Source organism: Glycine soja, chromosome 6 (genome assembly GCF_004193775.1).
Source record: "Glycine soja cultivar W05 chromosome 6, ASM419377v2, whole genome shotgun sequence".
Taxonomy (NCBI): domain Eukaryota; kingdom Viridiplantae; phylum Streptophyta; class Magnoliopsida; order Fabales; family Fabaceae; genus Glycine; species Glycine soja.
Genome location: NC_041007.1, coordinates 5151450 through 5167340, shown reverse-complemented (window position 1 = coordinate 5167340; position 15891 = coordinate 5151450). Strand labels below are relative to the sequence as shown.

The following is a 15891-nucleotide window of genomic DNA, read 5'->3' as shown; positions in this document are numbered from 1 at the left end:
CTAATTACTATATATATATATACATATATTATGTTCTCACCCATTGAATTTTATTGTTGTTTTGTTATCGAATTAATATCTTTACTTTTTTTCCTCACTAATTTATAGGTTTAATTCTCAGAATTTTTATAAAATTTCTATATTATTTATTTGATTTAATTTTTTAATTTACGTTTATCCACCATTCGATATATTTCTTTGCAAGTATTTTTTTTTCATTTCTTAATGTCAAAATTATCATTTTATTTTCAATCTTTTTCTTATTTAAAAAAATTTATATGCGATATCAAAGATTTATACATGAAACAAACAAAACAAAACAAAATCAGTACAAATCTTTGAAAGCAAGGTTGATAGTTTTGTAATAAAATAATAGGAAATGAAAGCCTAAGTAAAATTTTGGTAAAAAAAAAAAAAGCGCCTAAACTTCCTCAATAGTTCCTGTATTCTGTTTTCGTTTTTATGTTGGCGATTTTGTGAAATGTCAATAAAATTGACTTGCTTTCTGTTAACTTGCTTTATTAGATTTTTTTGCCTAATATTTTTTTGTCAGCATAACAGCGCATTTTTATTACTTAATTTAAATTAATTTTGTCAAATCATCAATTAATATCTCATTTCATAATTTTTCAATTTATTTGTTGAACACTTTTAGTTAAATTTGCAAATATAATCATCTTAAAGGAAAAAAAAATGTTAGAGACACACTTTTATTTAGTGTACTTTTTATAAATCTCACATCCTATTTAATTAATCTCTTTCATGATTTTATAATTTTTGATAAGTTTTAAGTTTTAACTAATAAAAAGAAAGATTGTTAGAAAGAATGCCTTATTAACAGTCTTTCTCATCGTAAATAAATATCTCACCAATAAAGTGCACTTACTATAAACCCGTAAAGTCAATTGACAATTTTTATTTTTTTTATAAAAACGTGCTATATTATACGACTCAATCACTGGAAACCCACATGTTTATATATAATCCATTAATTGGATAGATGTTATAATAATAAAAAAAATATAAAGAACGAGATATTTGGTGGAAATTACGGCAATTATCTTGTATAAAAAAAAATCATCTTACGTAATTTCTAGTATTTTCCAAAGAAAAAAATAGAAACAAATTTTCACCACGAATATGGACATAATGATCAAATAAGACAATGTTTCATGGTACATACAAGCTAGAAGACAAAGTAAGGCAAACAAGCTTGCCCAATTCATAATTTGACGGTGCACAATACAAAATCAATACAACATTATTTAGACACGTACAGTAGCACATGAACAACCTCCCTCTATAAATAAAAAAATGAAAAACACAACAATATTAATCTATATATTGTCAAAGAAATGCTTACGTAGGCACTCAATCAATTTCATGTTAAGTGCATATCTAAACATTTCTCTGACGGCAGATCGAGACGATGAGAGATAACTCGACCTAATTTGATTAATATCTTAGGAGGGACATTGGAAACCAGGAGGAACAGTTTTTTGACAAGCACTAAGGATCACGCTGAGCGTGACAGGTACGTTCAAGTTTATTCCAAGCACATTGGCCTTAATTGCGGTGCATAGGCAAAGTGCAGCTTCCAAATCTGCCAAACCCTTAACCAATGCACAGCATTCGCTCGAAGGAGGAGTTCCAACAGTAACGTTAACAAGTCCTAAGATGTCAGCACAAACACCTAGCTTTAATGTGTCCTTGGGGCATGAAGCTTTGGGTGGCGAAGGAGGAGAAGGTGGAGGACAACCAGCCTTGGGTGTGGGTGGTGTGGGTGGTGTGGGTGTGGGTGTGGGTGTGGGTGGTGTTGGTTTTGGAGTTGGTGGTGTGGGTGGTGTGGGCTTCGGAGGAGAAGGTGGAGGACAACCAGCCTTGGGTGTGGGTGGTGTGGGTGTGGGTGTGGGTGGTGTGGGCTTTGGAGTGGGTGGTGTTGGTTTTGGAGTTGGTGGCGTGGGCTTTGGAGTGGGAGGTGTTGGTTTTGGAGTTGGTGGTGTGGGTGGTGTGGGCTTCGGAGATGGAGATGGAGTTGGAGTGGGTGGTGGGCAATTGGCATGAGTGAATGTTGAGTAAAAGAGGAGAGAAAGCACCAAAATGGTGGCAAGGAGTTTGTTGGAAGCCATAGAAAATAAGAAAATTAAGAAGTGGCAATGTGTGTAGTTTGATTGATGTTGAATGGGAAGGTGAAGAAGGGACGTAGACCTATTTAAAGACAATATGTGACGGGTGTGTTATTGAAATATGGTTGAGTGGAAGCGAGTGAAGAGTGTGATAACGCTTCCAGTTGGATCTTTTTGTATGCTTGTGAACGTGTGGGTTGTAGTATTTTGGTTCATTATGGCTGTCTTAGATGTTATCTCTCTTTAAGTCTGACCCATTGTGAGAAATTTAAAAAGTTAGGGAGGAATGTTTTTTTTGCTAGAGTAAATACTTGTATGTGGACTAGGTTTATTTTTCTTGCACACCACAGGTTCTCATTCCGCGGGAAGTGATAACATTTCCAAGGCTGGTCATGAGAAACGCCACAGAATCACAAATTGAAAATTTCACACATTGTTGACAAGGGCACCTTTGGCTTGTGTGCATTCTAGAATAAGTAAAAAAAAAAAAAAAAAGGAAAATAATGGCTTCATTAATTTTTACATTTGAGTAGAAAACAAAATTGAAAGAGTACACGATGTACTCTTTGGCCGTTGCACATGCACCATAATCACATTGTAATCCTTCTTTCTCCTGAGAATCTTCTCTATCTCTCTTATTACCATTCTGCACCTTTCCTCCTACACACCTCAGTCTACCTGCACACACCAATTACATCAAAGAATAGTGATACACACGGACACCACTATTTTACAAACACTATCAAACGTACATTTCTATTTCTTTTTCCTATCACATCTTATTACTTGTCATGCAAACATATATTTCTTTCTCTTCTCTCTCTTAATTTCTCTCCATAGGTAGTGGTCCATGCAACATTTTCCTCCGTGAAATATGGCAGCTTTCTACGGCAGTCAAAGGTTCAAAACAACTCATTTGCATGCCACGATCTTCGCTAACAGCACCGCGTACTCCATGGAGAGAAAAAAAAAAGTTCTTCAATTAATATACATTTTCTCCATATTTGTTGATTTAATTCTCTGAAAATTTTGTAAAATGGGTTTTTTTTGCTATATGATTGGTAAAATGAGTTGCATTGCAACGAAATTGTTGAGCACATCTCATAGTTAGTATAAAAAAATCTCAATTATTTTTTTTAATTTGAACCGAGTAATTTTTTATTTGGATTTTCTTTTCGGCACTTGATTGCAATTTGCAACCCTTTAACAACCTTGGACAATTTATCATTGTTTTAAAAGCAAAATTATCGGTGCAATAAGCTGATGAAAAAAAGTTTTCCAAACATAGATTTATATCTCAATTAATGCCCCTAAAAAGATACAAACTCCAAATTTTATTAGAAGTGGTTTAAATTAGTTTCAACCTCTTCGATATGAACGTGAAGGAAAATTTTACGAAATTCCAAACAGAGAAAAATAAAAGGAGTTTCACTGGGATATTTCCGGTTAACAGCCAGCATGTAAGTAACCAGCATTCAGGGCAAGCTATTTTTGAGAAAGTAGTAGATACTTCGATAGAGAAATAAATATTAATTGAGAAAAATATAGACATGGTGTGTAATATAATGTGATAAAAAGGGAAAAAAGACAAATAATATATGTTATTAATAAGTTATTTATAATAGTGGTATATTTAAATATAACTATTCATAAAAAATAGGTGATTGCTGTTAAAGCTTCTTAATTTTACTATTTTAGAGAGTTTTGATGTCTTTTTTTTTACTTAACCAATATTGAAATTTTGACTTTTGTGTGTCATACTGTCATTGTAACCCAAATATAACGATAATACGACATACTTTTTATTTTAAATACTTCGCCTAGAATATTATTAATAATATGATGCCGTATAATATTTTTAAAAATATCACATTACAAACTTAATTTTTTTTGTTGTCAGTCAAACATAAACATGGATCAATGCATGTCATGTAAAAGAAAACTATGCGAAATGAATTGTGGAATTTTTTTTTTTAAATATTGGGACCATTTAATAAATTAGATCTAATATGATAAAAAAAATCACTATTTACTATTTCATCAATTAAATTAAATCATCTGAAAAGTAAGAAACACGGGAGAAATGGTCAATAAAATAATCATAATGTGAACAGCAGAAGCACATGCACATGCCTCGTTGCCGCCAGTTTACACGTTAGCAGGTAACAACTCAGGTGTGTGGCCACTGGATAACGAAACGAGGTCACCATCCTTGACGGTAACCCTTACACTCTTGGGTCCCCATGCCCCTTCGGAAAATGATTTTTTCGTGACAAATATTAGCCCCTTGTTATCAAACTTTGTTTTTCTTGTTTTTTGTCTTATGCTTTTTCTACAAGTACGTAGCAAGAATCCCATGTATTCTATACATAGACATTGTTGAGTTTAAATCAATTTTCCATTTTTAAAAAATATTAAATAGGTAAGAATTCTTTTGTTAAAATATATTTTTAAAGAAAAACATGTAGTTAAGAAATGCATTTATTTTTTTATTTTATTAATATTATTTATTATGTTTTGTCATTTTTGTGATTCACTATTAATTTGTTTTTGTTTATCACCTAATAACTAATAGGACTTTGTACCTTGGTGGTTAGTATTTATTTAATTGACTATTAAGTCACTGTATCGAACCTTGGGTGCCCCAAATTTTTGGGTTTTTAAAATATTTAAGTATGTGAAAAGACCAAAACACCTTAAAAATGGACAGCAGGAAAAAATGAAGATAGGTTAATGATGTAATTTTGGTATACCAATATCCAGTGGCCTGTTGTTCAAATTCTTTTAAGAAAAGAATAAGAAATAATCCCACTGTTCCAGGCCTGTGGTAAGTCACGGTGACATTTTTTTTAATATAATAATAATAATAATAATAATAATTTGTTTTATTTCTTATCAATGTTGCATGCATGTGCAGGAAGGAAATTGACACCTCCGCCACGCTCCTGTGGTATCTACCCCAAGTCCACATACCCATACCCACCAACAGATAAAAAGCGAAGGCTTTTGCTTCCTGCACCTCTCAAATTTTCAAAATGGCCATAGTAACCTTGTCTTCCTCACTTGTCCATAGCTTTTTTTCCTCACTTATCCATGCCTGAAACATTGTTTTATTCACTTGTTCATTTTGTGTAAGCATTTTCATTGCTCAAGTTCACTTGCACAAGTAAGTTATTAATTGTCTTGTTTATACGTTTTGTGTTAGATTATTACAACCGAATTGACTTATCCATAAATGTTTTTTAGAAAATTAAGTTTTAGGATAGGTTTAGATCAACAAATCCAAAATTAAATGATATGTGAAAATAACATGATTTTGGATTAGACAAATCCGGATCAAATTTGTTGTCATACAAATCAGGATCAATCAATCAGGAATGATCTAATAATAATACTTGATCAAATAATCCAAAATTATAACATATTTTTGGATTTCATAATATGGATTTGTTCTTGTATCAGTATGGATTTCTTGATCCATAAATTATTTGTATTTCTTAATAAGCTTGGATCAATCAATCTAGAATCGTGTAATGGTATATGATTTGGCACATGTATATTAATTATTAAATTTTTAATTTTACTAAAATTAACTACAGTACTAAATTGTATGCCACTTTGTAAATCACATTTCATATAATTTTAAAGAGTGTTTAACTATGTTCCTTGTTCTGATTTTTTCATTTATTCTAAATTTTGATTCTCTCATTTATTCGATGTTCTAATTAACAACAAATAATTACGAAACACACCTAAAATGTTTTTTATTATTATTTTTTATCTTATATTGTTTTTTCTAACACAATTCAGCTGGAGTCATATCAATTAGAGCAGCCGTGCTAATTAATTTTAAAAATATCGTATCATCCTTTCCAAATTCGAGATTTTTTATTTTGTTGGACAAATAATATACTAAAAAAAAGAAAGAATTTGTCAATTTGATGGAAAATCCAAATTCATGGTTTTCGCATGTATTTTCGTGCTAATCGTCAAGTAGTACTTTGTAGTACTCCATCAAATTATGTCCATCGAGGTTAATTATAACTCTAACCAAATTTAATAATTTTGAAACACAAGATCCTAGCTTTATCAAACGTGATAAACCATTAATTGATCATAATAACACAAAATAAACAAAAGGTCTAAGTTGAAATAAAAATGGCAACTTGGTACCCAATTATATGGACTGAGTTCAGTGGTATGATGCAAAAAATAATAATTTGTATGCTATGTTTAAGATTTTATTTTTCTTTTACAAGTATGTTCTATTGCCCCGCAAGAATAATTTAGGGCTCATGGCATGATTCACATGACATCACACGCATCCGCACCCAGCAAAAATGTCAAACCTAATTTCAACGCATGATCGATCAAGGACAATAGACGGTGGAAAATGCGTATCCCGGCTCGTAAATATCGTGAAATCAATGCGATGCGATTCACGCTATTCGTATACACGACTCCAAAATCAAAACAAAACGCTGAAGAATGACGTGGCCGCAGTGGAATGGAATAGAGGCGTGCATTCACAGTAGGCCCCAACCCGATATCCACTTATCACTGCAATTTCATTAATCCAACGCTTCAAGAGAGCCAGCATTACGAAACAAACCTACTCTCGCCTGCATGTGAACCTGACCAATAAAAACAGAATGAAGAAAGAAAGGCGCAAGATTACTATCGTACGCCAGAGAGTAACGAGGCAATAAAAGAAAAAGGCGCAAGGTAGTACCTTGCGCCCTTATGGTCCAACCCTGTGTGTGTTCTCTCTCTCTCGCGCTCGCGCACCACATCTCTCTCTGCGTCTTCCAAGATTTCAATACTCGCGAGACAACAACAACTAACACGAACGAAGAAGAAGAAGAGGAGCGAGAACGGAGAGCGGAGCAATGAAGCAAGCTTCTTCGGAGGCAGTACCGTCGCTATCCTCGGCGCCGTCGTTCACGGAGACGGCGACATCGTCGTCTTGGTCCGCGGCGGCGGCGGAGGACCTGACGGTGGGGTCGAGGGATGGAGGCGGCGGCGCGCAGGAGACGGTGGCGGTGGATCGGCGAGGCGAGTACTCAGCGCTGTGCCGATGGACGGTGCACAATTTCCCTCGGATAAAGGCTAGGGCACTTTGGAGCAAGTACTTTGAGGTAGGCGGTTACGATTGTCGGTTGCTAATATACCCCAAGGGTGACTCACAGGCGCTGCCAGGTTACATCTCCATTTACCTCCAAATCATGGACCCCCGCGGCACCTCTTCCTCCAAATGGGACTGTTTCGCCAGCTATCGCTTGGCAATCGTCAACCTCGCCGACGATTCCAAAACCATCCACCGCGATTCCTGGCACCGATTCTCTAGCAAGAAGAAATCACACGGCTGGTGCGATTTCACGCCCTCCAACACTGTTTTCGACCCCAAATTGGGTTACCTCTTCAACACCGATTCCGTTCTGATCACCGCCGATATACTCATCCTCAACGAGTCCGTCAATTTCACGCGCGACAACAATGAGGTGCAGTCCTCGTCTTCCTCCTCTTCCAATGCCATGACTTCCTCTGTTGTTGCGGGTCCCGTCTCTGATGTTTCCAGTGGGAAGTTCACTTGGAAAGTGCATAATTTCAGTCTGTTCAAGGAGATGATCAAGACGCAGAAGATAATGAGCCCCGTTTTCCCTGCGGGGGAGTGTAATTTGAGGATTAGTGTGTACCAGAGCTCCGTTAATGGGGTTGAGTATTTGTCCATGTGTTTGGAGAGCAAGGATACGGATAAGACTGTGGTGTTGTCTGATAGAAGTTGCTGGTGTTTATTTAGGATGTCTGTGTTGAACCAGAAGCCTGGTTCCAATCACATGCACAGGGACTCGTATGGGAGGTTTGCCGCGGATAACAAGAGTGGTGACAATACCAGCCTGGGGTGGAATGATTATATGAAGATGTCGGATTTTATCGGCGCGGATTCAGGGTTCTTGGTCGATGACACTGCGGTTTTTAGCACCTCGTTTCATGTGATCAAGGAGTTTAGCAGCTTCTCCAAGAATGGGGCTGTGATTGCCGGGAGGAGTGCGAGTGGTGCTAGGAAGTCTGATGGGCATATTGGAAAGTTCACTTGGAGGATTGAGAATTTTACTAGGTTGAAGGATTTGCTGAAGAAGAGGAAAATCACGGGCTTGTGCATCAAGAGCAGGAGGTTTCAGATTGGCAATAGGGATTGTCGACTTATTGTTTACCCTAGAGGTGTGCAATGTTCTTTCCCGGCAAATCTTTTATCGTTTTCTGTGCACCACTTGCTTAGGCTTATCGTTAGCTGTCAGATATTTGCTGTGTTGTCAGTGAGTTATGACTTCATTAAGATGTGGTGTTTTTGAATGTATTTTGGTGCGGTTCTTGCCTATATTGATGGAATTGAAGGAGCATGCTTGCTGTGTTTTACAGGCCTTTCTCTATTTTTGAAAATTTCATTGAATTTGATATTTCATCCGTGTTGTTGCATATCTACTGATGATACCACCATGAGTATAAATGATAATCTAGATCTTGGGCCTTGATGTGTGAATGTAGTAGTCTGTGCCTTACACTCAGATTATTTTTAATACACTGAGAGTATGTTTTTGTTGTGATAAAAGATGGAGTCTGATGAATTTTATATGATTTTGGTGCTATCAGGGCAGTCTCAGCCACCATGCCACCTTTCAGTGTTTCTTGAAGTTACAGATTCAAGAAATACTTCCAGTGATTGGAGTTGTTTTGTAAGTCATCGTTTGTCAGTTGTGAACCAAAGGATGGAGGATAAATCTGTCACCAAGGAATCTCAGAACCGCTACTCTAAAGCTGCGAAGGATTGGGGTTGGCGTGAATTTGTGACACTTACCAGTCTCTTTGATCAAGATTCAGGTTTTCTTGTCCAGGACACTGTCATATTCTCTGCTGAAGTTCTTATATTGAAAGAGACATCAACAATGCAGGATATTACTGAGAACGATTCCGAGTTAAGCAGCAGTGGCTCCCAGGTTGATGGTAATGGGAAAAGAAGTTCATTTTCATGGAAAGTGGAGAATTTCCTTTCTTTTAAGGAAATAATGGAGACTCGAAAAATTTTCAGTAAATTCTTTCAGGCTGGTGGATGTGAACTTCGGATTGGTAGGTGTTCTATCACACAAATTTGATCTCCTGTATTTTTTATTCACAGGCAGTAGTAGTTGTGAACATTTACTTTTTTTATTCTTTGATTGAAAGCTTATGTTCCCATGACCCAGGTGTATACGAGTCGTTTGACACCATATGTATTTATTTAGAGAGTGACCAGGCTGTTGGTAGTGACCCGGATAAAAATTTCTGGGTCAGATACAGAATGGCAGTTGTGAATCAAAAGAACCCAGCCAAGACAGTGTGGAAAGAATCTTCTATCTGCACTAAGACATGGAATAATTCAGTTTTGCAATTCATGAAGGTGTCTGATATGTTGGAATCGGATGCAGGATTTCTTGTACGTGACACTGTTGTTTTTGTATGTGAAATACTGGATTGCTGCCCTTGGTTTGAGTTTTCAGATTTAGAGGTAAGTCCTTATGGGATTGCTTGTCTCTGTGTTATCTTGTACGTACAACTATTACTTGATAGATGCCAAATATTCTCTCTCTTGCCCCATTTTTTGATTTTTTCTATTTTCCTTTTACCATCTATAGGGTGACCTGTTCTGGATTTTAGATACAAGACTACCTGTAAATCCTGTCTATGCATACCTATTGATTTGACCTTGGCACACACATGTCACTAATTTAACATATAATATCTGGTTTTGCATCATCTGACTCATTCTGTATGCTAAGATTGGAACAATCCAGTTAGGAAATATGGCCTCTTCCTTGGAACTTTTGCTCATTATTAGCTGATAAGATGCATGGAACAAGCTGATAAGTCACGAGTTACAGAAGTTGATTAATGCTTCAGTTCATAATTTTGCATCCCTTGAACTTCTTAATGTACAATAAAACTTGTAAGCAGATTTCTATCCCATACCTGAGCCACATGATATAATTATTATTATGTCTTCTATGAAACAAAATAAAATGATTATATGTTTTACCCCTCAGCTTATCACATGTTGTGAAGTCAGGGGATTTTGTTATGAATTTTATAATGCCTACTGGTTGTATTAAATTTTGACTGCTTTTGTCGTATGGCTGCACATGCCTCTTCTAATTTTGTCTTTAATATACAGGTTTTAGCATCAGAGGATGATCAGGATGCATTGACTACTGATCCTGATGAGCTCATTGACTCTGAAGACAGTGAAGGGATAAGTGGAGACGAGGAAGACATTTTCAGAAATCTTCTTTTCAGAGCTGGATTCCATTTAACATATGGAGATAATCCTTCACAGCCACAGGTTACTTTAAGGGAGAAACTTCTAATGGATGCTGGTGCGATTGCGGGGTTTCTGACTGGACTTCGAGTTTATCTTGATGATCCTGCAAAAGTTAAGCGTCTGCTTCTACCTACCAAGCTCTCTGGCAGTTGTGATGGGAAGAAGGCCTCCAAAGCTGATGAATCTTCCCCAAGTTTGATGAATTTGCTGATGGGAGTTAAAGTCTTGCAGCAAGCAATAATTGATTTACTATTGGATATAATGGTTGAGTGTTGCCAACCTTCCGAAGTGGGTCCTGTTGCTGATTCTGTTGATGCATGCTCTAAACCTTCTCCAAATGGAAGTGGAGCTGCAAGTCCCTTTGAGTGTGAAAGAGAAAATGGAGCAATGGAGTCTGCACGAGTTCCCGTTTGTGAGAGGTTGGATTCTGTTGTTCAAGAAAGCAGTAATGCATCTGCTGTGCAGAGCTCTGATTTAAAAGGCAATGGTCTTCAGGAGAAAGCGCTTCCTGGACAGCCCATTTGTCCACCAGAGACATCTGCCACTGCTTCAGAAAATGCATCCCTTCGTTCAAAGGTACAAATTTATATTCATAAGAGGTGATTTTTTTATTGTTACACATATCTATAGTTTTGATTGTGTGAATTTGAAACTTCAGACCAAGTGGCCCGAGCAGTCTGAGGAGCTCTTAGGTTTGATTGTAAACTCACTAAGAGCTTTGGACGGGGCTGTTCCACAAGGCTGTCCAGAACCAAGACGGCGACCTCAGTCTGCACAAAAAATTTCTCTTGTATTGGACAAGGCTCCTAAGCATTTACAAGCAGACCTAGTTGCTCTGGTGCCCAAATTGGTTGAGCAGTCAGAACACCCATTGGCTGCCTATGCACTTCTTGAGCGACTTCAGAAGCCAGATGCAGAACCTGCTTTACGAATACCTGTGAGACTAATATATTTTTTCCCCTAAATGCCTTATTTGTATTGTTTTATCTCATGCATTTAACATTCAGCCTGGAACACAATCTTAATTTAGACATACTTTTTCTGCATTTCCAACATTACCGATATGATGTTGAATATAGTTTGCATTTCTTCTCCTATTGATGAAATTTTATTTCTCAGGTTTACGGAGCTCTTAGTCAATTGGAGTGTGGTAGTGAAGTGTGGGAACGCATTCTGTTTCAGTCATTTGAGCTTTTGACAGACTCAAATGACGAACCCCTAACTGCAACAATAGATTTTATATTCAAAGCGGCATCTCAATGTCAACACCTCCCTGAAGCAGTAAGCTTGATAGATAGTTGGGAATTGCACCATGTTACATTATTTACTCAGAATTCATTTTGATGCACTGTCAATGCAAAAGTGTTCTACACTTGCATCCAATTATGTTTTGCTACATCATTTAATGAGTTTTACATCTCATGTAATTGTTAGTATAGTCAAAATCATTAAAGGTGTCAACCCAAAATTGGATGATAGTGTAAAAAAGTTGTAAGCAGACAATGCATTGAAACTAAACTCATACTTATGTCATCTTTCTCAAATGTTTTATGAAGCCTTTGTAACATACTTCCCCCCCCCCCTTTATGCAGGTTAGATCTGTTCGTGTCAGGCTGAAAAATCTAGGTCTTGAGGTGTCACCTTGCGTCCTTGACTTTTTGAGTAAGACTATAAATAGTTGGGGGGATGTTGCTGAAACCATACTTAGGGACATTGATTGTGACGATGACTATGGTGACAGTTGCTCAGCTCTGCCATGTGGGATTTTCTTATTTGGTGAACATGACACTGCTCCCAGTGGACTGCATGTGATTGATGAGCAGGCTTATCATGCTAGTCGTCATTTTTCAGATATTTATATCCTGTTCGAAATGTTATCTATTCCTTGCCTTGTTGCTGAAGCTTCTCAAACATTTGAGAGAGCTGTAGCTCGAGGTGTAATAAGTGCTCAGTCTGTAGCCCTGGTATTGCAAAGCCGTCTTTCCCAAAGATTGAACAATAATGGCAGCTATGTTTCTGAAAATTGCCAACATTCAGATGATGCTACAGAGGGAGATGCCTGCGAGCAACTGGGAGTTCAAAGGGATGATTACACTTCTGTTCTTGGTCTTGCTGAAAATTTGGCACTCTCTAGAGATCCCTGCGTGAAAGAATTTGTGAAACTTCTCTACATGATAATGTTTAGATGGTTTGCCAATGAATCTTATCGGGGGAGGATGCTGAAGAGGCTTGTTGACTGTGCCACCAGCAATACTGACAATGGTCGCGAAGTCGATTTTGATTTGGATATCTTGGTTACTTTGGTCTGTGAGGAGCAGGAGTTTATCAGGCCTGTTTTGAGTATGATGCGTGAAGTTGCTGAACTTGCTAATGTTGATCGGGCTGCTCTATGGCACCAGTTATGTGCTAGTGAAGATGAAATTATGCGCGTTCGTGAAGAAAGCAAAACTGAGATTTCTAATATGGCTAAGGAAAAATCTATGATATCGCAAAAGCTGACTGAATCTGAGGCCACAAGCAATCGATTGAAGGTATTTCATGTCTTAGTTGATAAAATACTGTGGTTACCTCATCTTAATTGCTAATGGAGAATTTAGGTCTAACACACTTCATTATTCAACAGTCTGAAATGAGGGCTGAGATGGATCGGTTTTCTCGGGAAAAGAAGGAACTAGCAGAACAAATTCAAGAAGTTGAGAGTCAGCTTGAATGGATCCGTTCAGAACGGGATGATGAAATTGCAAAGCTCTCAGCAGAGAAGAAAGCTCTTCATGACCGTTTACATGATGCAGAGACACAACTTTCTCAATTGAAGTCCAGGAAACGTGATGAATTAAAGGTATTATTTTTAAAAAAAAGTTTGAATTTCTACATAATTGAAAATAAAAGGCATTCAGTTATGCCAATGCTAAGTGCTGTGCAGTATATGTTTTTATGCTTACGATGATTATTCTTACATTTTTTTACGAGCCTATGTCTTGAAGGAAATACCACCGCTAATTTTTACTCAGACTTGGCATATATGCATGTGTTCTATCTTCCCCCTTTCTCCATCCTTCACTTAACCTCTGATATGGGTGAATGTAATATTCATGCATTGTTTTTGCCAATTCCTGAAAGATAGTTTTCAGCTCTTTGTTCTACCTAGTTTTTCAGCTGATGGGATGCTCTTCTGTTTGGAAGGAGTTCGATCCTACCTATCGCCATTCTTCTAATTCAATATTAGTTTCAGTACAAAGTTTGAGTGGGTTTATGCTTTGTCCAACCTTCAAGGCCAAAGTTCTTTTGTGTGCAGGGGCACGTTAGTGGTATAAGTCATTCCCAGGCTTCCAATTAACGGGTCCGGATACTCTCCAGCTCACTCCATCGTCTCTATCTTTCTCCCCCTTCCTCTCGCTCTCTCTAACTTCAACCCCACACTTCGCTATTCTCTCTCCTGGCCTCTCTATTTTTGGCCTGCTGCAGAGGATGCAATTTGCCAGTTAACAGCTTAAGTTTTTCAAAAGAGTTGGTCCTTGACTTGAATTTTAGCTTATGAGCTATACAGTTCTCTTCTCGAGCCTTCCTTTATTTCATTTATCAAATTACTCGAAAGAAAATAACATGATAAATTATTTATATTCTCTTTTACTTGCGTGTCGATTCTCATCCATTCTCGTCAACAATCTCATTGGTGGATCTGAAGCATCAAACAGGTGTTTGAAATAGTTATATAATCTGTAGAAAAGATATTTATCTATTTTCTGATGTGGCAGTCTTGAAAAGGGAAGGCCAGTGAAAGGAGACTGTCCTTCATTTTGGTTCTAAATTGATAAGTAGGGCTGTTTGGTTTGAAATTGTTTTAAAAAAATTATTTTTCACTTTTGATTTAAAAAATATCACCTTGTCTTCATTTTGGGGCTGGTGAAATGTTTTTTGTTTGAGTGAAAACTTTTATTTGTTTGTTTCCATTTTCTGTTTTCGATGTTTCTTGTACAAACTTTTGAAAATAGGAAGGAAAGTCAAAAGAGTGACAGTTTTTGAATTAAAAGTAAAAATAGAATATGAGAACAGAAAGTTTTTTCAAATTAAATGACCCATAGTTTACCATTTTGTGTACAATGGGATCTAATTGAAGATTAATGTCAATCTTGTTACATACAGAAAGTAGTCAAGGAGAAAAATGCTCTTGCTGAAAGATTGAAGAATGCTGAAGCTGCACGCAAGAGATTTGATGAAGAACTGAAAAGATTTGCAACAGAGAATGTGACCCGGGAAGAAATCCGGCAATCACTCGAAGATGAAGTCCGTAGATTGACTCAAACAGTTGGGCAAACTGAAGGGGAAAAGCGGGAGAAGGAAGAGCAGGTTGCTAGGTGTGAAGCATATATTGATGGCATGGAATCAAAGTTGCAAGCTTGCCAGGTTTGTCTTGACATAGAGATTGTACTTTTCTGATTTACTATTTTTATAATTTGTTATGTTTTATCACCTTATATGCTTACGTTTTCAACTTATATGATGAGGTTAAACCTATTTTGGCGGTGGAACTCTTCCTGTTTTGAACTAGTTGTGTGATATGTAATACAGTAGGTTAAATGGGTGTGTTTTCCTTTTGCAGCAATATATTCACACACTTGAGGCCTCACTCCAGGAGGAAATGTCAAGGCATGCCCCTCTGTATGGTGCTGGTCTGGAGGCTTTATCATTGAAAGAGTTGGAAACACTATCACGAATTCATGAAGATGGGCTTAGGCAGATCCATGCCCTTCAACAGCGTAAAGGGAGTCCTGCTGGGAGCCCTCTTGTGAGTCCTCATGCTCTCCCTCACAGCCATGGATTATATCCAACTGCATCGCCCCCAATGGCCGTGGGACTGCCTCCCTCAATCATCCCAAATGGGGTAGGGATCCACAGCAACGGCCATGTGAATGGTGGTGGTGGAGTTGGACCCTGGTTTAATCACTCTTGAATTCTCTCTCGGGTCATAGGGTGTTAATTCTTTTTCGAGTTATTTCTTTGGCATTTTGGCTGATAGAACTGTTGGAGCTGAATGTTGGGTAAAGGATTACCGAATATTAGAAGAGGTTTGGGTGAAGTTTTGCCTTACAATGATAATCCAGTGGAACTATCAGTTGCAAATGCCGTACTCATTTGCGCCTACGTCTTTTTGAGGGGAAAAAAAAATTACTTACAGGCTTTTTTTTTTTTTTTTTTTTTTTTTTAAGTTTCCATAGTGATAGCTTACTGTTATTACATAGTTTGGCCATGTGGTTGAATCTATTTTATCCTGGGCCAGAAGTGAAGCGCTGTAAGAAATCTTGACTGACAGTTTTAATACGTAATCAACAAAGAAAATCCTTTTTCCTCTGATTACGTTAATGTTGCTGGTTATTCGTTTTAGGTATGTATATATATATTTTTTTTCTTTCA

At 37.2% G+C, this 15891-nt stretch overlaps 2 protein-coding genes across 2 annotated transcripts; one reads left to right on the top strand and one right to left on the bottom strand.

Moving 5' to 3' along the window:
- Positions 1-1126: 1126 nt before the first annotated feature.
- Positions 1127-2201, bottom strand: LOC114414965 (lipid transfer protein EARLI 1-like). The gene has a single exon (XM_028379433.1). It carries the CDS (start codon positions 2127-2129, stop codon positions 1464-1466), a length of 666 nt encoding a protein of 221 aa, XP_028235234.1. The 5' UTR covers positions 2130-2201; the 3' UTR covers positions 1127-1463.
- Positions 2202-6858: 4657 nt separating this feature from the next.
- On the top strand, positions 6859-15891 carry LOC114414964. Its single transcript, XM_028379432.1, has 10 exons — positions 6859-8348; positions 8778-9251; positions 9368-9669; positions 10333-11055; positions 11138-11416; positions 11599-11760; positions 12072-13010; positions 13103-13318; positions 14623-14883; positions 15080-15891. The coding sequence occupies exons 1-10, from the start codon at positions 7016-7018 to the stop codon at positions 15428-15430; spliced, it is 5040 nt and encodes a 1679-aa protein (XP_028235233.1). The 5' UTR covers positions 6859-7015; the 3' UTR covers positions 15431-15891.

What these genes read in the sequence shown, in the direction of transcription:
- LOC114414965 (XM_028379433.1), bottom strand. Translation starts at nt 2,129, where the DNA reads ATGGCTTCCAACAAACTCCTTGCCACCATTTTGGTGCTTTCTCTCCTC.
- LOC114414964 (XM_028379432.1), top strand. Translation starts at nt 7,016, where the DNA reads ATGAAGCAAGCTTCTTCGGAGGCAGTACCGTCGCTATCCTCGGCGCCG. An exon ending in TGGATGTGAACTTCGGATTG is followed by an intron (nt 9,252 to 9,367) that starts GTAGGTGTTCTA and finishes CCCATGACCCAG; the next exon opens with GTGTATACGAGTCGTTTGAC. An exon ending in CCACAAGCAATCGATTGAAG is followed by an intron (nt 13,011 to 13,102) that starts GTATTTCATGTC and finishes ATTATTCAACAG; the next exon opens with TCTGAAATGAGGGCTGAGAT.